The following is a 25384-nucleotide window of genomic DNA, read 5'->3' on the forward strand; positions in this document are numbered from 1 at the left end:
GTGGCACACAAGCTGATACTTTAATCAGTCTGCGTAACAACCAAAACACTTTCTTCCTTAACGTCTGAAAGCATCGATTGCGGCCTGCTCTCACTACCCCTGCCACTTCATAATGACCCATGCTGGCACAGAATTTGATGAAGATATCCAAATAAACTGTGGTGTAACCGATGTCTGTCTGGGAAGCCCTCGCGATGAATGTGTCTGACAACCTGTCCACTGTAATCGGCAGTGTCGCACATTAAGTGCATGTCTGCAGGCTCACTGTTTGTATACCGTTCTGTGCTGACTAGTGTTAAATTGAGGAAATCCTCACATCCACCCTCCAGCACTCTCGTATACAGCCCCACCTAGTTGGGGCGGGGAGGGGGGCCTCCAGTGCTTTTCACATACAGCACCAGCTAGCAGTGTACAACGATGTTTGTGGCCTCGAGTTGCTATACAGTTCTCAAGCCTCGCAACATTTCAGGGACGCCGTGTATACTGTAAACAGTTACAGTCTGACACACTTCCTTGGGGTACTCCTGAAATTACTTTTACATATGTTGACTCTGTTACAAAAATGAGTGACATGGTGAGTTCTATCTGCAAAGAATGTGTGTTTCCAGTCACAAATCGGGTCTGATACTCGATATGGTCATATTTTTACACTACACGGCAGTGCGGAACTGAATCGAGTGCCTTCCAGGTGTCACCAGTCCCACCGTCCGTTATTGCCAGTGGATGAATTCTCATAGTGCCACTGCTTCTTTATTGGAGCATCTCTGACGTGCTCTGGATTTCATGGACATAAAGAATGAGCTGAGTTTCACAAGTCTTTATTTGTGAAATCCATTGTGATTGTTATAGAGGAGATTTTTGTTGTCTGAAAATGTCATAAGGTCGTAATGTTTGAGCACGAAGCACGTTCTGCAGTTCTGCAACAGACTGATTTCAGTGAGGTCTAAAATAATGTAGGTCTGTCCAATGACCATACTTGTAACGGAAATGACCTGAGCTCCCCCCCCCCTACCCCCACCACCACCACCTCCCACCCCACCTAGTCATGAGGCACACTGTTGTTACAGTAACATACAATAAACTGCTGCTAGAACGGGAACAAGTTCTTTCCCATTATCTCTCTAGAACATCACAGGTATCACATGCCTTTCCACCACTTAACTATTGTAGTTGTTTTTTCATTCTGCATTCATTTCTGTCCATATCCACCATCGGTGCAATGACCATAAGGAGGAACCGTATTACAATCTTCTGTGGTGAAACGATTTCAGAAGACCGAATTCTGTATTTTGTCCTTTCCTCTGTATCCTTCTATTTTGGTGCCAGCATGGTCACTGAGCAACTGAATAGTGGTTTTGATCTGCTTAATGACTTTACATAAATAGAAACACCAATCGTGGATGAGGCCATAGACCTGTTCCCGCTGGTAGACTGCTGGCTACGAGGCAGTACGAGGAGCAGTCTGTGATGGTGAGATGTACGATCAGCACGTCACCGGTCCCACCAGCCGCTGTTACCAGAAGATGAATCCTCGTGGCATCGCTGCTTATTTATTCGAGCAGCTCCTCCTCTTGTGACCTCACGAGACTGAGGAGAGGATCCCGTTCCATACCTTCCCACCTCAGTGAAAATCTGATGTGATACTGCCGATCGAACCCCGGGTCCTTCTGCACTGGAAGTGGCAATGATGATAGTTCGACTGTGGAGAGGTCTTACTGCCTTTACGTAGGACAAACTTAAGCTGTTAAACCATGGTGAGTCTTTCCTGTCCCTTAAAACAATGTTCAATGCACACTTTTCTAAGAAATATTTAACAATGCTTTTGAATTTCTGCTGAATATTATCATTGCAACATAGAGCAGTAGCCCAAATCCTGTTAAATCAAATACAGCTTCTAGCTGTTTCCAGACAGTGGCCAATTCTCCTTGTGTCCAGCTACAACAAGCATAGTCCTTACCCATTTGATACTTTGTAAAAAGTGTAAAATAAAATTTAAGAAAGGACAAACAAACAAACAAAAAGCACTCAGAACTAAGAACATAGATGTTTTTATTTTAAACTGAGCTGATTCAGATAACAGACTGCTAATAACTCATTTCAAGTTATATGTAAAGGACTGTGTCGGCATGTCTATAAAAAGTTAGTACATATGATTTGTTATGAAAATAAGCATTGTATGGCTACAAGGCTGTTGCAGCCCTTTAGGTTTGATACTATGATGTTAGTTTGCACATCTGCTGTGCTGCTTATGATTCGAGCAACAATGTGCATATCTGAGAAATTAGAACTAATATAGAGGTTTACTGACACTCAAGCTTCCTACATGCTCTTCTTGACTCGAACACTGTATGCTGGAGGGGAGTGGCCGGTGTGTGTGTGTGTGTGTGGGGGGGGGGGGGGGGCGGATGGTGGTGCCACACATACCCTTCACCACACACCATGAGGTGGTTTGCGAGATGAAGATGTAGATGTAGATGTAGAGGCGATCAAATTCCTGAGTCACTCAGCAAATTTAAGGAAGTGCATGGTGTGTTATAGATTTACTGCATCATATTGGAAGGTGAAAAGGAATACTGTCATTAATGGCTGTACTGTGTTATCATTCCGGAAAAGTCTATGTTTATTCTATAGCACATGTGAAGATTTTATTCTAGACTAAACTTTACCCACAAGTAAACAACAAAGGCATATGCGCAGAACAGTCTGCTTGTGACAATTTTACAGCAGCAATTGGCTCCAGTGAAATTTGAAACAAAAGACAATTATTTAAGTTGGCCAATAATTTACAAAGCACTTTGGTTTTGATAGCTACAAATCCATTATATGTCAAAATGTTGTTACAATTTTCTTCTACGAAAAAGCTGACTTAAGAATGAAAACTGCTGGAAACTTCAAGGAAAATAGTGACTCAAATCATAAGCATGCTTCCATTTCTCATAGCCATTGTAAAAAAACAAACCTCCTATAAAAGTCTAAATCATTCTACAATATTCTGATTTGAATATATTGTTAATGAATGTGCAGGAAGTTGCACATAAGTATTATTTTATATTGTGCATGAAGCAGACCTTTAGAGATCATAATGAAAATAACAGTGTGGGTCAGTAAGCCAAAGTATTTTTTATTCAACTGCAAGAAAGTGGTAATTTAGAAGTTTGGAATGATAGTTTCTCTCCACTGACAAACTGGACTTTGTGCTCAAAATTGGTAAAGGGCCTTGTCCTGCATCCAGAGCCACAGCCCGTTTCAGTCTCTCGCTGTCCTGAAACCATGTACCCAAACACTGCTTGCATTTAGTGGCCCAAAGAGACAACAATCCAATATTTTCACATCTATGATGCGTGATGGATGCTTGTCAATTAATTTTCACATTTGGGGAAATGTATGTTCTCATACCCCTCCATGAACCATGGACCTTGCCGTTGGTGGGGAGGCTTGCGTGCCTCAGCGATACAGATGGCCGTACCGTAGGTGCAACCACAACGGAGGGGTATCTGTTGAGAGGCCAGACAAACATGTGGTTCCTGAAGAGGGGCAGCAGCCTTTTCAGTAGTTGCAGGGGCAACAGTCTGGATGATTGACTGATCTGGCCTTGTAACATTAACCAAAACGGCCTTGCTGTGCTGGTACTGCGAACGGCTGAAAGCAAGGGGGAAACTACAGCCGTAATTTTTCCTGAGGACATGCAGCTTTACTGTATGATTAAATGATGATGGCGTCCTCTTGGGTAAAATATTCCGGAGGTAAAATAGTCCCCCATTCCGATCTCCGGGCGGGGACTACTCAAGAGGACGTCGTTATCAGGAGAAAGGAAACTGGTGTTCTACGGATCGGAGCGTGGAATGTCAGATCCCTTAATCGGGCAGGTAGGTTAGAAAATTTAAAAAGGGAAATGGATAGGTTAAAGTCAGAAACAGTGAGAATTAGTGAAGTTCGGTGGCAGGAGGAACAAGACTTTTGGTCACGTGAATACAGGGTTATAAATGCAAAATCAAATAGAGGTAATGCAGGAGTAGGTTTAATAATGAATAAAAAAATAGGAGTGCGGGTTAGCTACTACAAACAGCATAGTGAACGCATTATTGTGGCCAAGATAGACACAAAGCCCATGCCTACTACAGTAGTACAAGTTTATATGCCAACTAGCTCTGCAGATGATGAAGAAATTGATGAAATATATAACGAGATAAAAGAAATTATTCAGGTAGTGAAGGGAGACGAAAATTTAATAGTCATGAGTGACTGGAATTCGTCAGTAGGAAAAGGGAGAGAAGGAAACATAGTAGGTGAATATGGATTGGGGGGAAGAAATGAAAGAGGAAGCCGCCTTGTAGAATTTTGCACAGAGCATGACTTAATCATAGCTAACACTTGATTCAAGAATCATAAAAGAAGGTTGTATACCTGGAAGAATCCTGGAGATACTAGAAGGTATCAGATAGATTATATAATGGTAAGACAGAGATTTAGGAACCAGATTTTAAATTGTAAGACATTTCCAGGGGCAGATGTGGACTCTGACCACAATCTATTGGTTATGAACTGCAGATTGAAACTGAAGAAATTGCAAAAAGGTGGGAATTTAAGGAGATGGGACCTGGATAAACTGAAAGAACCAGAGGTTGTAGAGAGTTTCAGGGAGAGCATAAGGGAACAATTGACAGGAATGGGGGAAAGAAATACAGTAGAAGAAGAATGGGTAGCTCTGAGGGATGAAGTAGTGAAGGCAGCAGACGATCAAGTAGGTAAAAAGACGAGGGCTAATAGAAATCCTTGGGTAACAGAAGAAATATTGAATTTAATTGATGAAAGGAGAAAATATAAAAATGCAGTAAATGAAGCAGGCAAAAAGGAATACAAACGTCTCAAAAATGAGATTGACAGGAAGTGCAAAATGGCTAAGCAGGGATGGCTAGAGGACAAATGTAAGGATGTAGAGACTTGTCTCACTAGGGGTAAGATAGATACTGCCTACAGGAAAATTAGAGAGACCTTTGGAGAGAAGAGAACCACTTGTATGAATATCAAGAGCTCAGATGGCAACCCAGTTCTAAGCAAAGAAGGGAAGGCAGAAAGGTGGAAGGAGTATATAGAGGGTTTATACAAGGGCGATGTACTTGAGGACAATATTATAGAAAGGGAAGAGGATGTAGATGAAGACGAAATGGGAGATAAGATACTGCGTGAAGAGTTTGACAGAGCACTGAAAGACCTGAGTCGAAACAAGGCCCCGGGAGTAGAGAACATTCCATTAGAACTACTGATGGCCTTGGGAGAGCCAGTCATGAGAAAACTCTACCATCTGGTGAGCAAGATGTATGAGACAGGCGAAATACCCTCAGACTTCAAGAAGAATATAATAATTCCAATCCCAAAGAAAGCAGGTGTTGACAGATGTGAAAATTACCGAACTATCAGTTTAATAAGTCATGGCTGCAAAATACTAACACGAATTCTTTACAGACGAATGGAAAAACTGGTAGAAGTGTACCTCGGGGAAGATCAGTTTGGATTCCGTAGAAATGTTGGAACACGTGAGGCAATACTAACCTTACGACTTATCTTAGAAGAAAGATTAAGAAAAGGCAAACCTACGTTTCTAGCATTTGTAGACTTAGAGAAAGGTTTTGACAATGTTAACTGGAATACTCTCTTTCAAATTCTGAAGGTGGCAGGGGTAAAATACAGGGAGCGAAAGGCTATTTACAATTTGTACAGAAACCAGATGGCAGTTATGAGAGTTGAGGGACATGAAAGGGAAGCAGTGGTTGGGAAGGGAGTGAGACAGGGTTGTAGCCTCTCCCCGATGTTATTCAATCTGTATATTGAGCAAGCAGTAAAGGAAACAAAAGAAAAATTTGGAGTAGGTATTAAAATTCATGGAGAAGAAGTAAAAACTTTGAGGTTCGCCGATGACATTGTAATTCTGTCAGAGACAGCAAAAGACTTGGAAGAGCAGTTGAACGGAATGGACAGTGCCTTGAAAGGAGGATATAAGATGAACATCAACAAAAGCAAAACAAGGATAATGGAATGTAGTCAAATTAAATCGGGTGATGCTGAGGGAATTAGATTAGGAAATGAGACACTTAAAGTAGTAAAGGAGTTTTGCTATTTAGGGAGTAAAATAACTGATGATGGTCACAGTAGAGAGGATATAAAATGTAGACTGGCAATGGCAAGGAAATCGTTTCTGAAGAAGAGAAATTTGTTAACATCGAGTATAGATTTAAGTGTCAGGAAGTCGTTTCTGAAAGTATTTGTATGGAGTGTAGCCATGTAAGGAAGTGAAACATGGACGATAACTAGTTTGGACAAGAAGAGAATAGAAGCTTTCGAAATGTGGTGCTACAGAAGAATGCTGAAGATAAGGTGGGTAGATCACGTAACTAATGAGGAGGTATTGAATAGGATTGGTGAGAAGAGAAGTTTGTGGTACAACTTGACCAGAAGACGGGATCGGTTGGTAGGACATGTTTTGAGGCATCAAGGGATCACAAATTTAGCATTGGAGGGCAGCGTGGAGGGTAAAAATTGTAGAGGGAGACCAAGAGATGAATACACTAAGCAGATTCAGAAGGATGTAGTTTGCAGTAGGTACTGGGAGATGAAGAAGCTTGCACAGGATAGAGTAGCATGGAGAGCTGCATTAAACCAGTCTCAGGACTGAAGACCACAACAACAACAACATGTTCTCATACCATGACACAGAACAAGAACATCAGACAAATTATCCAAATCCTGTCACACACAGCTCCTTTCAATCTACTTTTCACCACTAATTTTGTTATTATAACAATAACAATGAACTATTATTATTATTATTATTATTATTATTATTTCTTTCCTTTCTCAGACGTTATGTCTGGTTAAAAATGGAAAGTGACGCGGACCTTGATCAAGTGCGACTTCCTTTTAACTGTACGGCATATGTTACATTGCATTTAGGAACTTTCAGGTAATTGAACATGTATCAATAATTACAGATTTCTGTAGTTGTATATATACGTTTGGATGTAGCTGTATTGCATTGATGTACTGGTGGATATTGTGTGGTATGACTCCTGTAGTTGATAGTATAATTGGTATAATGTCCTTGACTTCCTCAGCCAGTTGGAAGTATTTTTCAATTTTTTCTCCTGTTTTCTTCTGTATATTATTATTATTATTATTATTATTATTATTGGAGGAGTAAATGTAACAACACATCATATAATTGAGGCACTACTGAGTGACTGAAAGGTACATATGAAAGGCACATTTGTAAGACTGAATGTCACTATGCTTTTGGGCGATGTCTTTCTTAGAAATAACCCATACAGAACACACACATATCCATCTGAATGGCTATACTGGAGCCATGCAGGTTTATCTGTGTGTAATATGTACTGGTTTTTCTGAAGAAAAACTTTCTCTAAAATCTTAGCAACATATTCAGCCTTGTTTATGGTGCTATTGACCACTTAAAGTCTCAGTTGTATGTTGAGTTGTTCCCTTCATTCATTTCATTACTGTATTTATATTCCTCCAAAGACTTTTCATTGGGCGTAGTCCATATCTGTTCAGGCTGGCTAGGAAAAAATCTTATCTTCATAGTCTCGGATGTTATTGAATTTAGCATATGTTAAAATGAAGAACTAAGTAAGGAAAAATTATTTTTTTTTGTTTTCTCCAAAAAAATTTCTGCTCCGAGATACAGCCCTCCAAAGATGACACTGTGCATACCATTTTGAAGATGTGAATTTTGGAAAATAAAATTAAAATTCTGTATCTCTGGAACTGTTCTAGACATTGCCTTTTTTATTTGAAAGATAAGATAACTGCTTTAAGATTACAAAGAAATTCTCCATTTGGACTTATATGTCAAAGTTTTTTACTATAGTGTTCTGAACTTTTTTAATACTATACGGAAAAAATGTAAAAAAATATATATATTTCAAAAATGCCAATCCATAAAATTTTGATTTTTTTTCTTTTGATTAGTATCACATAGTTCTACATTCCCTGAAAAGGAGAGCTTCCACTTATAGGTTGAACAGGTTTTATACACAACTGAAATTTTTGCCATACATAAAACCTGTTTTATTACCACATTATCACAAACAGGCACATAAAAATCAAAACCTAGCCTTATTCAACATAATTTTAGTTTTGAAAGATGAGTAAGAGACTCATTTTTCAAGCCTTTTAAATGGTTTCAAAATTTATGCTAAAGGTCCACAGACTTACAGGTTTCAATTTATATAACTTCTGTGCACTCTGTTTTGTACTGAGACTAGCCAGTCAATGAACTAAAAATGTGTTCCACTGCTCCAGTGTCTTCCTTTAATATAGAGTGATGCCTTTCTGTTTAACCAAAAGGAACTGGAACACTTACAATATTCAAAACATTGTGAACAGGGAGTGAGCACTAATGGCATTGCTGCTGTCCTTCAGGTGGAAACCTATATCCAGTAGCTTGTCCATGTGGTAGCATAAAGAACACTACAACTTCATTTAACTCATAACTGGTGTCTATAATTTCTGCAATCCACCAGTCACAGTCATATACACATGCCACAAACATCCCCCTTCTTAGGTTGTGAATCTGAATATTATCTTGCTGTTTCTGAGGTGTTGGCCGAACAAACGAAATTCCTTTCCTGCTCTTTAAAGTGTGTGCAACACGAGTTCACCCACGACTTTGAATCCAAAAATGTGTCTTCTGAAGTCCTTTCACAGGAGTAGTTTGTTTGGACCATTCTTCTTTTTTTCTGCTCACAGAATTCTTCGATTTCCTCTTGGGACAAAAGAGTGAGGGTTGTGAATATGTAAGATTTCACAACTCTCGTAAAATTCTCAGCATTCTGAATCGCATCTAAATTTTGTCTGGAAAGATTATGTTTTGTAGCATGGTGCTTCAGCAGGCCTCCTACACCATCACAAGATTGCTTCCTGTGACTAGTAGCACTGTATACCTAGACAGTTGGCACAGGCGATTTACTCAATTCAAACAGCTGGTAATGGTTTTTAAAATGACTAGGAGCACTATCATAAATAATGATGGTCTTCTCTTCCCCTGTTTTCAGTTGAGGAACTCTGCATTGATAGCAAAGAAATTAGTGGGAAACAACTTCAGTGAAGACATACATTACCCCTGAAAGATAGAACAAAAGATTTTTTTTAAAATAACTCCTGTCCGACTTTAAAGTGGAAGCGCTCCTTCACAGAGAATATAGTATTACATGGTACTAATCAACAGAAAAAAAATTAACTTTTCTGGATTGGCATTTTTGAAAAAAAAAAAATTTCTGTAAATTATAAAAAAAAATTCAAAAAGTGACAGTAAAAGAACTTTGACAGATATGTTCAAACAGAGGACACACTATTGTAATCATAAAGCAATTATCTTTCAAATAAAAAAACTCTTAACAAAATATCTAGAACTGTTAGAGGGATGCAGCATTTTTAAAAAATTTCCAAAATTCACATCTTCATCTTCAAAACGGCGTTCACTGTGTCATCATTCGAGGCCTGTATCTTGGGGCAGGAATTTTTTTGGAGAAGAAAAAATAATAATAAAAATAATAATAATAATAATAATAATAATAATACATGTTTCTTACTACTCCTGAATTTTAACATATGCTGAATTCAATAACATCCAAGACTATGAAGGTAACCTCCCCTGTCTGAAGTGATTATGCCATTACCATATTTATAATATACTAATAATAATATTTAGTAGTAGTATTAGTGAAGACCAAATCATTCAGACATGCTTAAATTGTACATTCAAACCATATAACAGCACTATAGGGAGAACTACCTTGTCAGATGGTACACATTTTAATTAGGGCAGCAAGCACAAGGACTACTACTTGTGATTTCAGAAGAAAGGTAGAGTACAGCAACATAAATGTTTCTACAAAGTAACAAATCATGGACAGATAAGGAAGAAAAAGCTTCAAAATTTTCTTTATTACATATAACACTTTCTCACTTACTAAAATGACCTATGCACTACATTTGCAGGCATAATGGAAAAGCAATCTGAAGTACAAAGACACAGTAGCAGTTAGTATCTGACCTGATTTATCATCTGCTTCTGTTGCACCATCAAACAGTCCACATTCAGCATACCAGGAGGTGCTTCCTCCTGTCTTTTCCTTCTTATCCTTTTTGTTTGGCCTTCTAGAAACAGCAGCTATAAATGTACATGAACCAAAAATCAACACCTCAGAATGATAATCAAATTATACAAAAGGGGAAAGTGTAAGAAACTTAAACTTTAAATACAGTGGAGCCTCTTAATTTGGCATTCCTCGGTGCGATCACTCTGCCATTCCACGGTATATTTGTGGACTTCTGATCACTTTGCACACAGTAGGAAGAAATTGTTCATTAGCATTAGTACAACTTTAGAAGAAGTGGAGCGGAAGGAGTCTTTTGGGTTGAATATTTGTGCAGAATACCACTCCTGATATCAATATACTGTTTATTTCTTTATTTACAACTAATAATAATATCAGGGTTCCTTCACTTTTATTAGATAAGCATGGCCATTTCCAGTTAGGCTATTATTCGAGGGGGCCTGTTTCATAACAAAGTGTCATACACATTAAGTGAGCTGATTATGTCACAACAAAAATTGAATGTACATTCCTCTTGGTAACCAGTACCACATATTTATGTCAATATAATGAACTGTGCCTCAATGACTGCAGGTTTACACTGCCCTATAGAGATATGCATAGACTGCATGACAACTTTATATTTCTAGACTCAAACAAATAAAGTTATGTGTACAACAGCACAATGTGTTCAGGGTTTAACTCTGCTCCATTTGACTGTAGATCTACCTGCCTTTGGTGACATGCCTTTCACAGGTTATCCTGCTCTCTCATTAGGCATACAATTCTAGAAGCAACATGATAATTTACAGTACTTGCTAATGATGCTCTTGGGAAATAACATAGTTCTTTCTGAGGCAACTTTTATCATTAATAATGTAAGGAGCAATGATAACAATATGCTATAGCACTGAGGCATCAAGTGATCAATAAGCACAGACATTGACAACAGTGCTACTCTCAAGCCGCCTCCTCTGTCATCTCTGCCTACCATCCTTGGGTCTAATTGACCTGCCCTTCCCCAAACTCGGCTCCCCCTCCCCTCACAATCACCCCCCCCCCCCCCTTCTCGTCTCAAGGGAGGAACCTTTAGACTTGAAAGTTAGAGTGTATCTCTTTTACTTTACATGTGTATCACAGCAGTACACATTTCAATTCCTGACAAACTGTACATCTGCCAATGACATAGTACAGCATCTGAGGCAGCATGTGTACATACATGATTGAAGTGTTTCAGTACTTAATCCTTTTGCCTATAGAAAAATTTTAATATAGATGGTTGAAATTCTCTCTTTCTCTCCTTGCCTTAGGACTGTTACAAAGCCATACAAAAATAATATTGAGTTATTTTGTCCATTAGAACAGTGGCTGAATTCTGTGCTGTTGATACAATTACTCGAAAAAGTAACTGGACATTTTTTTAAACTTCTTTATGCTAGGTTGTCATCCATCTTCACTTGGCTTAGTGTAGTGATACATTCCTGATTTTTTTATGTGAGCTAGTGTATTAAGATTTAGGCCAATACAGAAAAATGAAGAGATTGATACCACTTTTTGTTTCATTTCATTTGATACAATTAAGTTTCTTAATACACAATACACATTGTCTTTTGAAGCATAAGATAAATGTGAGCTTATAACATGACAATTTTCTTATCTGTCAATAATGAATGTGAACATTCCTGTTCGTTATGAGCGTACATAATGAGTAAATATAATTTCTCAAAGCACTTGATGCTATTACTTCACTTTAAAATTGAGAAGAATAAGTGAGAACAAAATTTTTGATAATGAATACGAGTTGAAACACTATAATTTGCCATCATTCAATTTGTTAAAGGCATAGCAAATGTCATGTAAGCTACAACATTATGAATTATTTTTTACGCTGTTCAGGATGAAAATTTATTACTACTTAGTTAAATAGTTGCTTCCTAATTACGGAAAAGAAGCTGGCTTCGCAAAAACATTTTTATTTGATGAAAAATTACGTAACATTAATGTGTAAACAAAGATTCAGAGGCTCCTAATTCTTGTAACATTTCAACCTAAAATTGTAATTAGTTAAAATAACTATTGTCACTGTTTTTGTTCTTTGATCTTTCCACTAAAGATCACACACTTTTGTTGAAATTTATACTTTGTAAACCAAATGTCTCTAAAATAATTGGACAACACTAGGGATTTCTCAAATGTTCTGGCATATAAGAGTAAATTACATCTATACTAATAACAAATCAGTCAAATCAGTAAAACGTGTGTATGTGTGTGTGTGTGTGTGTGTGTGTGTGTGTGTGTGTTTGTGTGTGTGTGTGTGTGTGTGTGTGTGTGCGCGCGTGCGTGTGTTGACACATGTGTGTCTGTCTGTCTTTGACCATGCTAATCTCCAAAACTCCTATAGAAATTTTCATTGGACATTCACAGGTATCACAACATGTGTAGGCTTTAGTTCATCAAAATTGGGTCAAAGAAAAAAATATATATATTCATACACATCACCTCTGAAACCATTGCACTAATTTCAACCAAACTTTATGCACATATCACTTGCTGTCTGGAAAGAATTGCTGTAGGGGTAAGAACCACCTGCTTATAAAAGTGGTAAGGGCTGGGATGAAAAAGAAGTGTAGGCAACGACACGCAAATGCTCAAATTTTATTCATACAGTATTCGAGAATGAGAGCACTTAGTGACTTACAACAAACTTTACACACAATTTCAAACCTTTAAGATAACTTTTCTCGCTTGTAACCCTTACAAAATGATGAATGGAAAATAAAGTTTAGCACATAATACATTTTCATTGTTTGTGCAGCAAAACTGTCATATCACACATGATTTTTTTTATTTATTACCTCTTTATTTATCAACTGTATTCACAACATTTTGCAGACAGTGTTCATGTATAGCAGTGAATACACACACAAAATTATATGATTGTGTATGACACATAATTCTGGAGAATAAAACAATGAAAATTCCAGGATGGAATGTAACAATATTACGAACAGGCTAGTTGCTACTCACCATATAAACACTGAGGTGTGTGAGAAACTGCCACACAATGTTTTGAATTTATTACTTCGATACTAACTCCATTTGCAACACATTTAGCCGATAGTATCCACACACACACCGCTGAATGTACCAACAAAATTATATCACTGCATAGCACAGAGAAAAGGGAGAGTACGAAAAGGACAGAGAGGGGAAGAATAAGACTGACTAACATAATTGAAATAAATACATACCTACTGGTTACTCATACGGTGGGTGTGCTATGCTTTTTAGCACGTCAGAAGCTAGTCACTTCTACACTGTCTTTGTTCTCAGTTCTCAGATCTCTCTACACACTTCTTTGTATGCAGTCTTTTTGTCTATGTCACAAGTTCATGCTGTCGTTCATAGAATCATTTTACATTATTTTTCACTGTTTAAATCTTAAATCAGTGGTACTAGATGCTACTTTAGTGTGTGGCAGCAGCAGTGGAGAAACTGGCCACTGCACAGTACACTTCAGGTGCCACTTGTTTCACCCGTGGGCTCTGCTGTTGAGGCACCCCAGTGTATCCCGTGTGGGGATCTGTGTTCACTTCAAGGCGAGTGGGCTGTTGTTATGCAGTTGCGACACTTGAGGCAAGGAGTCAATAAGGAGGCTGGCTGTCTGGCCTCCTCCATTTACCCTGTGGATGGATGGGTGGCTGCTCCTTCAGGAGGGCCCGAGCAGGCACACAGGGGGAGGGGTTTACTGGCTATCGGGAACTCCAATGTTAGACGCGATAAGGAGCATCAGTTGCCGGAAAGAATTTCCATGTCCGCTCAGCATCTCTGCTAATGGGGCTAGGGATTGATCCAAAATGAGGGGGAGTGCCGCCTGTGGCTATCAAGTCTGCAGGGTGCAGAAGTCTGCAAGTCACTGCTCACGCTAGCGGCAATTATGCCTGTTGCTTGGGTTCCATGGACATTTTCAGTTCCTATGGGCCGCTAACAGAACTGGCGAAGGTGGCTGGCATCGCCGGAAGCAAGCAGAGCTCACATTTGGCAGCATCACACTCAGAGGTGAAACTTCCTGGCAGATTAAAACTGTGTGCCCGACCGAGACTCGAACTCGGGACCTTTGCCTTTCGCGGGCAAGTGCTCTACTGGCAGAAGTAAAGCTGTGAGTACTGGGTGTGAGTGGTGCTTCGGTAGCTCAGCTGGTAGAGCACTTGCCCGCGAAAGACAAAGGTTCCGAGTTCGAGTCTCGGTCGGGCACACAGTTTTAATCTGCCAGGAAGTTTCATATCAGCGCACACTCTGCTGCAGAGTGAAAATCTCATTCTGGACACCCAGAAGTGATTGGGGTCCTTTGGTTTGGAGCTGAGTGGACTGTTTCAGCCAAAGGCTTCATCAACTCTGTGAATGTCTTGGCTACAGATTTCTGCATTATCAGGAGGGTATTGGGTACTGGAGTACTTGTGGAGTGTACTTTTTTATTTTTATTTTTTATTATTTATTTATAAGGCTAGGTGGTAGTTTGGTGTCCTCTGATGAAAGTTAAGTCAGATTCTGTATGAAGTAGACACGCTCCTACTGTCAAAATTTTAACAATAAATAGTCAAAATATCCTTAAAAAATTCCTGAACTAATTGCTCTCTATGAAAGTTGTTGCACTCAAATTATTTTTGGAACTGAGAGCTAGCTGAAACCTGAAGTAGGAAACTCCAAAATATTTAACAAGGCATGGAAGATTTATCATAAAGAGAGATTAGACACCATATGGTGGGGAGTGTTAGTTGCTGTCAACAAAAATGTGGAATCTATCAAGGTCGTAATTAAGTCTGTGACTTCATCTAAAAACAGGCTTTGGTAAGCTGAAGTTAACTAACTGATGCTTTTACTAGTCATCTGATTTTACTGTAGGAGTTGAAAAACCATCCAAGAAAAGTCTACACTCAGTAACATAGAAATCACCCCACACACACTGGAAATATTTTAGATCTTGTAGCTATGAAAAGGCCCGACCTTGCTGACAGTGACAATAGAGAGACTGGGATTACTATCATGTTGTCATCATAGCAACAATGGTTACTCGAATAAATAAATCCGCCAAGAAGGGTAGGACAGTATTTATCCTAGAAAAAGCAGATAAGCAGTTGTTAGCATCACACTTAGACAATGAATAGACATCATTTGGCTGCAACATGACAGATGTAGAGGAATTAAGGGCAAAGTTGAACCAACTGTAAATCACACTCTGGAGTCATATGTGCCATGTAAGTAGATTAAGGAGGGTAAAGATCCTTCTGATTTAGTAATCAAAGTCAGAAAATGCTGAGGAAACAGAAATTGTTGAACTCTTGATTTTACGAAAGATCTTGCTGAGAACCTGAGAAAATTCTGGTCATATGTAAAATCACTAAGTGGGTCAAAGGTTCCTATCCAATCACTTGTTGACCTGTCTGGGGTAGCGACAGAAGACAGTAAAACGAAAGCTGAAGTTCTAAATTTTGTAGTTAAGAAATGGGGGGGGGGGGGGGGTTGCCAGGTCCAGAAGGACCTCAGTTCGATTTTACAGAGGGTACTCTGCAGCATTAGTCCCTTACTCGGCTGGGAGTTACCACTAATTTTTCACCCAGCGCACAATCACAAGTGCAGGTCACTCCTGTATATAAGAAAGGTAAAAGAACCAACCCAAATAATTACAGAACACAATCCTTAATACTGGTTTGCTACAGCTTTTTTGAACGTATTCTGATTTTGAATACAACAAATTTCCTTGACATAAAAAACCTTCCGTCCACAAATAAGCACGGATCTAGAAAGCACTGCTTGTGGATAACTTGGCTTGCCCTTGTCTCACAAGATATCCTACAAACCATTCCATATTCCAAGATTTCTGGAAAGCATTTGACATTGTGCCCCACTGCAGACTGTTGACAAAAGATCGAACACGAGTTTGGGGTCCCCAGATATATGAGTAGCTCACACACTGAAGTATCAGTGGCCAGTAAATTGTCCTCCAAGGGTACTGTCAGTAGTGCCCAGGGAAGTGTGACAGGACTGCTATTATTTTCTATATACATAAATGATCTGGCAGACAGGGTGGGCAACAATCTGTAGTTCTGTAGTTGTTTGCTGAAGATGCCATGGTATAATGTCAAAGTTGAGTGGCTGTAGGTGGATACAAGATGACTTTACCAAATTTCTAGTTGGTATGGTGAATTTCAGCTTGCTGTACATGTAGAAAATTGTACAAGGTGTGATCAAAAAGTAATGGGAATTTTTGGATCCTGCGGGCTTTTACATCCTATTTTCAAAACTTTTTTTATCTTGTTGGTTCACAGGTTCCTAATGTATGTTTGCATTTTCAGCATTTTTGAATATTTAATTTATTGTTGAAAGTTTAAAAAGTTGTACGTTTTATGAGTACTCAGAAATTTTTATTTATGTAAAAAATGGATCAAAGAATTTGCTTTAAATTTTGCTTGAAAAATGGAATAAAGTACAGCACCACATTCAAAATGTTGACTGTGGCTTTTCATGACTCTACTGTGAGTAAGATAAGAGTTTACAAGTAGTACGTTTCAAAGAGGGTCGAGAAGACACTGCAGACGACTGCCCTGGGCACCCTAGCATGTCAATTACTGATGACAATGTAGAAGAAAACCACAGAATGACCATCAGAGAGATGACCATATATCATTTGGCTCATACCAAGCATTCCCCCCCCCCCCCCCCCCTTGAAATGCGTAGCAGCAAAGTTTGTTCAAAAATGGTTGAATTTCGATCAAAATTACATCACATAAACATTGCTCTGGTATTGCTGAATGAAGCTGATAATGATCCAGAACTTCTAAAGAAGGTTATAACAGGTGACGAAACATGGGTATCAAGACACAATCGTTCGAACGGAAACTGCCTGAAGTGCCAAGACCAAAAAAAGTTCGACAATTTCGATCACATGTAAAGGTTCTTATTACTGTTTTCTTTGATTACAATGGGATAGTACATCGCACATTCATGCCTTATGGTTGCATGGCCAATATGGAGTTTACACGCCACTTGCGTGAAACAATCTGAAGAAAATGACCAGACCTATGGTAAAACCACTCACGGAAAGTGCATCATGATAATGCTCCTGCTCACATTCCAAAGCTTGATCATGATTTTTTGGAAAAAAAGAAAAGAAAAAAGAGGTTATGTTGTTTCAGCCAGCATATTTGCCAGACAGGGCCCCCTGCGGCTTATTTTTATTCCCGAGACTGAAGAGAACCATGAAAAGATGTCATTTTGTCACTGTTAATAAGATAAAAACAGAATTGGTGAAGGAGCTGAACACCACAATGAAAAGTACGTTCCAGAATTGCTTCCAAGACTGGAAAATGCACTGGCACTAGTTTGTTATATCTGAGAGGGATTCCTTTGAAAGGGATAAAGTTGATAATGGTGAACAAATAAAAATACTTTTAAGAAAAACAAAAATTCACAGTACTTTCTGATCAGACCTCCTGAGTTACTGCAGGTGAGTAGGAAAAACAATCCCTAAACATTTGAATACAGCACTGGTAGGGCACTGCTTGACACAGTCACATTGCTTAAATATCCTGGTATAACACTGCAAAGCAATATGAAATGGAATGAGCACATCAGGTTGGTAGTAGGAAAGGTGAATGCTCTGTTTCATTTTATTTGGAGAATTTTGGGAAAATCGGGTTGAATTCAAGGAAAACATTGAAGCAATTGGGAAGCATGCTGCTATATTTATCACCAGCAGATTCCATCAGCTTGCAACTATTTCGGATATGCTTTGTGAACTCAAACAGGAATCCCTCAAGGAAACATGGACACCTTTTTGCAAGGCACTATTGTGGAAATTTAGAGGACTAGCATCTGAAGCCGACAGCAGAAGGGTTCTACTGCCACCAAAGTATATTTCATGTAAAGACAACATAGAAAAGATGAAAGAAATGAGGGCTAATGTGGAGGCTTTAGACAGTCATTTTCCCCTCAGTCTATTTGTGAGTGGAACAGGAATGAAATGACTAGTTGTGGCACGTTATACCCTCCGTAGTGCACCATATATTGGCTTGCGGAGTATGTATGCAGATTTAGATCAGTAATGTTTGTTTTGAACTGTGAAGTTTCAATAAATGTACGCGTCAGTTATGTTGCAAATGTGACTGCGATGAATACTAAATTTGTGTTGATTTATGAGGAATATTTAACCCAAGTACGAAAGACAATGAAGAAAGAATGACAAAAAGTGTTCTTATATATATATATATATATATATATAGAGAGAGAGAGAGAGAGAGAGAGAGAGAGAGAATGAGTATACAAATTGATTTTACATTCTTTTTTTGTGCAGCTTCCTTCCCAATGGCAATATCAGATGCCTTATTACTGTTGAACTTATTAGGAAGGCACTGTCAACAACACACGACCCGTCTCTGGCAGCTAGAGCCAGATGGAGCAGTAGCGCATGATGGGGGAGGCAACCAGGTGAGGGCTTATTTCTCTCCTTTTCCTTTACCCACCTCTCCCTCCGTCCAACCTCCCGACTGCACCTAGCTGCCCTACTCTCCACCTCATCCCTGCACGCTCCCACTAGCATCACTTAACCGACCACACTATCCCTCCCCCTCCCTGCCCCAGCCATCCCCACCTGGTTGCCTCTCCTATCGTGCACTGATGCTCGCGGTCTGACTCCAACTGCCAGAGACTGCAATTTTGTGTGTGTGTGTGTGTGTGTGTGTGTGTGTGTGTGTGTGTGTTTTGTGTTTGTTTTGTCTATTTTCGACAAAGGCCTTGTTGGCTGAGAGCTCACTTTCCGGAAGTCGTTTTGTTGTGCCTATCTCCAACTCCACATCTCTGCTATATGGTGAGTAGCAACTATCCTACTCATAATGTTACATTCCATCTACAAGGAGAGTAGCAGAAGTGCTCCAAAACACTACCATCCAATATCACTTACATCAATTTGCTGTGAAATCTAAGAAAATATTCTGAACTTAGACACAATGAGTTATCTTGAACAGCATGACAGACTCAGTGCCACCCAAAATCGATTCTGAAAACATCGATCATGTGAAACCCACCTTTCACTTTGCTCACAAAACATACTGAAGGCTTTGGATCAAGGCAGTCCGGTGGATGTAATATCTCTTGATTTCCAAAAAGCATTTGACTCAGTACCACACCTAAGGTTTTGTCAAAAGTATGATCACATGGGGCATCCAGTGAAATTTGTGACTGCATTGAGAACTTTAAGGTAGGGAGGACGCAGCACGTTATCTTCGATGGTGAGTCATCGACAGATGTGGAAATCGCTTCAAATATGCTCCAAGGAAGTGTGTTGGGACCCTTGCTGATCATGTTGTATATTAACGACCTTGCAGACAATATTAATAGTAACATCAGACTTTTTGCAAATTATGCAGTTATCTATAATGAAGTACACCACCTGAAAGAAGCTGCATAAACATTCAGTCAAATCTATACAATATTTCAAACTGGTGCAAAGATTGTTAATTTGCTTCAAATGGTCAGAAATGTAAAATTGTGCACATCCCAAAATGAAGAAAACTTAGTATCCTATGATCATAACAACAATGAGTCACTGTTGGATTCGGCCAAATCCTGCAAATACATGGGTGTAACACTCTGTATGTATATGAAATGAAATTTTCACATAGACTGTCGTGGGTAAAGAAGGTGGTAGACTTTGGTTTATAGGTAGACAGCTGGGGAAGTGCATTTAGCCAACAAAAGAGATTGCTTACAAATCACTTGTGTGACCAGTTCTAGAACATTGCTCAAGAGTGTGGGACCTGTAGCAAATAGGGCTGACAGGAGGTATTAATGTAAACACAGAAGGGTGGCATGCATGGTGACAGCTTTGTTTGATCCGTGGCTAGAGTCTCACAGAGATACTGAAGGAACTGATCTAGAACACTCTTGAAGATAGACATAAACTATTTCGAATGTTTCAAGAAGCAGCTTTAAATTATGCCTCTAGGAATATAGTACCCCACACTCCATATATGAATGTAATGTGATGAAACTCTAATAACTGGTACAATAGGACGTACCCCTTGTCATGCACCTCACGGTGGTTTGCAAGATATAGATACAGATGTAGATGCAGATGTAGAGTTATCTTCTAGTATTTCATTAACTAAAAAGTGTTTCATTAACTAGTAAGTGTACAAATACCAAAAAATGTATGTGTAGCATCCTTGCAGTATGTTAATGAATATTTATTTCCATTTGTCAAAAAAGTGAAAAGGTTTATCTGATGTTATTGAAATTAAATTTTTCTTTTTATTGAACAATGGAAAGTCCATTTTGGAACATAAACAATATTATGTAAAGCAGAGATTGTTACTTACCATAAAGATGGCGCATTGAGTTGCAGGCAGACACTATGAAAAAAACTTACAAATTGACATTTCAGCCAAAGACTTCTTCATAAAGGACCCCCCACCCACCCACCCACAAACACAAACACAAACACAAACACACACACACACACACACACACACACACACCCACACACACACACACCCTCATGCACACAGGGTCGCTACATCTGGCCAGAATACAACTGCGTCGTGTTGAATGGTAGCAGCAATCCACATTGCAGATTGGAGTGGGGAAGTGTGAGGCATAATGGTGTACGGATCGGAAATCAGAAAGGGGAAGGGGGGAACCAGCACTGCACGGAGGAGAATGCAGGGACAATATGGTGGCATTATAATTTCTGTATTAGCGTTTTTAGGAGTTCAATGGAGAAAAATAATTTTGCTGCAATGGGATGAACATCTTACAGTGAATGTTACGAATGGTTGTGAGAAATGTGTGTATGTGTGTGTGGCATCAATCAAATAGGGTTACTAATTTAATGTAACATTTTCAATTGGTTAATACTTAATGGAACTTTTCAAAAATGTCTACTCGATATCTTATGCTGACGTAAATGCTTGTTACTTCCACATATATTCATTAGACGAAAATTTTTGTTTCAAATGATTTGAATTAAAGGTTTGTAATCAGTAACACACAGTGCTGATTGTCATTATTTTCATAATTTTGCTAAATTTTCTTATAATAAGATGGTGACTTTTTGATTCATGTTTGTTTAATTTTGACATTGTTTTTGAATTTATCATTTTTGAAATGGAAAATAATGTCACATATTGCAAAAATTTCATCAAGTACTATTGTTGTTGTTGTTGTTATTATTATTTTCGATTATTCCCATTTAAGAGAGCGTTTGAACTTGAATTCCTTTATGATGATTGTTTGTTTGTTTATGTTTTTTCTGAGCCCATATTTTATTCATGTGTTCACTGTGTTGTTTCTTTCGCTTCGCTGTCCATTTGCATCCTGGTCTCTTCTGTGTTGTTGTGTCAAATTTATGTTTTTTGATGATGTTCCTGAATTCAGTTCTATTTTCTGCATCGTATACTGTTTTGTGTGCTTGTCTGAGGTCCTCTTCAACTTCTTTTATCCATTTTGTTTTTCCCCTGCCTGAGTTGATGACTTTAAGAATTCGCTTTGAAATTCTGTTTTCATTCATCCTGTGAATATGTCCGTAGAACTGCATTCTTCTTTTCCTTATTGTATCCGTAATCTTGTCTGTGTATTTATATAATTCTGATGTTGGTCTCTTCTTCCAGATTCCTTGCTCTTTTATCGGGCCAAAAATTTTCCTGAGAATTTTCCTTTCTTGTTTCTCTATTTCTTTGATTTCAGTTTGCCCACCTATTTGTGTTGTTTCAGATGCATACAGTGCCTCTGGAAGTACGACAGTGCTGTAGTGCCTCAATTTTGCGTTAATGGATATGGACTTTTTGTTATAATAGTTCCACGTGAGTTTATATGCTTTCTGTAGTTTTTTTATTCTTTCCTCATTGGCCTTTAGGTTGATCCCTGATGGCTGGATGATTTCTCCCAGGTAATTAAAATGTGGTACTTGTACGATTTTCCCATGGGTTGTCACAATAGGCAATTTGTCTTGTGGCACTCTTTCTATGTACAGGGTTTTCTCATATGAGATTTACAGGCCAGTTCTTTGTGCAATTTCGTGTAACTTCTCTATGGCATTAGTGGCTTCTTTTCTATTATTTGTGAGGATTGCAAGGTCATCTGAAAAAGCTAAACACTTCACATTGAATCTATTATCTTTTCTAATGCCAATTTGGATTCCTTTGACTTCTTTTTCCCATGTCCTGATGATTTTTTCAAGAATGATATTAAAGAGTAATGGTGAAAGTCCGTCACCCTGTCGCACTCCAGTTTGAATTACAAATGGTTCCGAGATATCCCCCATAAATTTAACCTTGGAGACTGTGTCAGTTAATGTTTCCTGAATGATTGCTCTTGTCTTTCTGTCAATGCTGAATTCTTCCAGCGTCTTGCAGAGCACTACTCTGTCTATTGAGTCGTAGGCCTTTTTAAAATCTACAAAAGTAACCACTGTGTTCCGGGTGTTTCTCATCTGGAGAATCATTTTCAGATTCCAGATCTGCTCTATACATGATCGTCCCTTGTGAAAACCAGCCTGGTATTCTCCTATTTGTGGGTCAGCTTGTTGTTCTAATCTATTCACGAGAACTTTTGATAGGATTTTATATGTGACCGGTACGAGTGAGATACCCCTGTAATTATTTGGTTCAGTTTTGTCCCCTTTTTTGTGGAGTGGATGGATGAGTGCGCATTTCCATTCAGATGGGATCTGTTCTGTTTCCCAAATGTTTAATATGATTTTGTGAATTTTTCCTGTTAATCTTTCATCATTTAGTTTCCATAGTTCTGCAATAATTCCATCTTCTCCTGGGGCTCTATTGTTTTTCATTGTCTTGATAATTTCTACTATTTCGTTGATGGTTGGCAGTTTAGCGTCAGGATTTGGTGTAGATGTCTCGTAGTGAATGTCCTCTGTAAGTCTTTCGCAGTTGAGAAGTTTGTTGAAATAGTCTGCGAGGATTTGGCAGTTATTCTTCGTGTTAGTTTCTAGTGAACCATCCGGTTTCTTGAAGCAAAGATTGGGTGGCTGGTATCCTGCAATATGTTCTTTAAATGTCTTATAAAAATTCCTGGTGTTGTTCTTCTTAAAGTCTTGTTCTATCTCATCTAGTCGCCGTTTGTCATAATTTCTTTTTTCCCTCCAAATAGTTTTCGATGTTTGTTTTCGGATTACTAGAAATTGTTGCCATTTTTCTGATGTTTCGTGACTATTGAAGTTTTTCCAGGCATTGGTCCTTTCTTCTATTGCTTGGTCACATATTATATTCCACCACCTGTGTTTTCTCCTTCTCGGGGGTTGACCCAATTTCATTGTGGATTTGAGGACGTCCACAAGTTCTGTCCAGTTTGTGGTGTTTGTCTGACTAATTTCCTGTAAGATGTTTTCCTTGTTGAGTTTTATGAGTCTGGTCTCAGCACTTTGTTTAGTTTTGGCTTTTTTCTATTGGGTTGTAATCTGGTCTTTATCTGTAGAAGATGGTGGTCTGAGTCAAAAAATCCTCTTCTCGTTTTCACATTCAGAATTTCTGCTGTGTTACTCTTGGAGATGGCCACATGGTCTATCTGGAATTCACCCAATACTGTGTTGGGCGACTTCCAAGTATACAGTTTCTTTTTGGGTTTTTTGAATTGTGTTGACATAATTACGAGGCCGAAATTTTCGCAAAAGCTTATCAATCTTTCCCCATTCTTGTTAGTTCTCTTGTGAGCTGTATGGATTCCGGTGATTTTCCTGTATTTTTTCTCTTTACCTAATTGTGCGTTAAAGTTGCCTAACAAGATTATTACATGGTGTTTGGCAATTTTGTTTGTCGTCTCTTCAAGGTCATTCCAGAAGTCGTCCACTTTCTGGCGGTTCTTCTTGTTATAGTTATTTGTGGGTGCATGAGCGTTGATCGAGGTATATGCTTTGTTGGCCGATTTGACGGAGAGCGTTGACATACGTTCTGAGGCAGACTGGAAGTCAATGACAGAGTCACTGATAGATTTGTGGACTGCAAATCCTGTGCCAAACTGTTTGAGTCCTTTCTCATTAGTTTTAACTGCTGGTTTTCCTTTGTAGATCCAGTAGTTGTCTGTATCAAAATGGTTTTCATCCGTAAATCGTGTTTCCTGGATTGCAAGGATTTTGATCTCGAATTTTTGCAGCACGTCTGTAAGTTGTTTGATCTTGCCCAGTTTGAAAAGAGTATTAGTATTAAGTGTACCGATGAAGTGTCTTTGTTTTGTGTGTAATAATTTGGACGTCGTCTGGTTCTCAACCTTAGCCGTAACATGATGCTCCTGGTCCCCCGGAATCCGATGACCAGGTAAAGCCAGCCTTGCGACTGGTGCCCGGGGTAGTGGATTCATTCCTTGTGTTATCATCATGTTTGGTTTTCAAGTTGAAAACTAACTTGGTGGTGGTCCTTCCGAGGAAATATCACGAGGAATACGACTTGATTGTTGAGATCAAGAAGGTTGCTGCAGCCGCACCATCTAGGCGAACAGACGCTGACCCCTAACCGCTGGATACCAGGCAGACGTTAGTGGATTTCGGTTGATAGTTTTGGTCCACCCCGGGTATTATATTTCCCAGGTACCCTCCATACCTGGAGAGCATTCCCCTATCCGCCACCTGGGGAGGAGCCCGATGGGAGACTATCAACTCCAACTTGTTATTATTATTATTCTTTACTTTCTCAGACGTTAAGTCTGGTTAAAAATTAAAAGTGACGCGGACCTTGATCAGGCGTCACTTCCTTTTAACTGTATGGTATGTGTTATATTGCATTTAGGAACTTTCGGGTAATTGAACATGTATCAATAATTACTGATTTCTGTAGTTGTATATATATGGTTGGATGTAGCTGTATTGCATTGATGTACTGGTGGATATTGTGTGGTATGACTCCTGTAGTTGATAGTATAATTGGTATGATGTCAACTTTATCCTGATGCCACATGTCTTTGACTTCCTCGGCCAGTTGGATGTATTTTTCAATTTTTTCTCCTGTTTTCTTTTGTATATTTGTTGTATTGGGTATGGATATTTCGATTAGTTGTGTTAATTTCTTCTTTTTATTGGTGAGTATGATGTCAGGTTTGTTATGTGGCGTTGTTTTATCTGTTATAATGGTTCTGTTCCAGTATAATTTGTATTCATCATTCTCCAGTACATTTTGTGGTGCATACTTGTATGTAGGAACTTGTTGTTTTAAAAGTTTATGTTGTAAGGCAAGCTGTTGATGTATTATTTTTGCGACATTGTCATGTCTTCT

General features: G+C 38.8%; 1 protein-coding gene across 5 annotated transcripts in view; it reads right to left on the minus strand.

The window, feature by feature from the left end:
- Positions 1-25384, minus strand: part of LOC126253408 (mucin-5AC-like) — a 448548-nt gene that overhangs the window by 55869 nt on the left and 367295 nt on the right. For 4 of the 5 annotated variants that reach the window (XM_049954716.1, XM_049954713.1, XM_049954711.1 and 1 more), the window contains one exon: positions 10070-10186. The exons of the other annotated variant lie outside the window; for it this stretch is intronic. In XM_049954716.1, the coding sequence (XP_049810673.1) occupies positions 10070-10186 (117 nt within the window). The remainder of the gene's footprint in view (positions 1-10069; positions 10187-25384) is intronic. 5 annotated transcript variants of the gene reach the window in all.

The sequence above is a fragment of the Schistocerca nitens genome, chromosome 4 (assembly GCF_023898315.1).
Source record: "Schistocerca nitens isolate TAMUIC-IGC-003100 chromosome 4, iqSchNite1.1, whole genome shotgun sequence".
Classification (NCBI taxonomy): Eukaryota; Metazoa; Arthropoda; class Insecta; order Orthoptera; family Acrididae; genus Schistocerca; species Schistocerca nitens.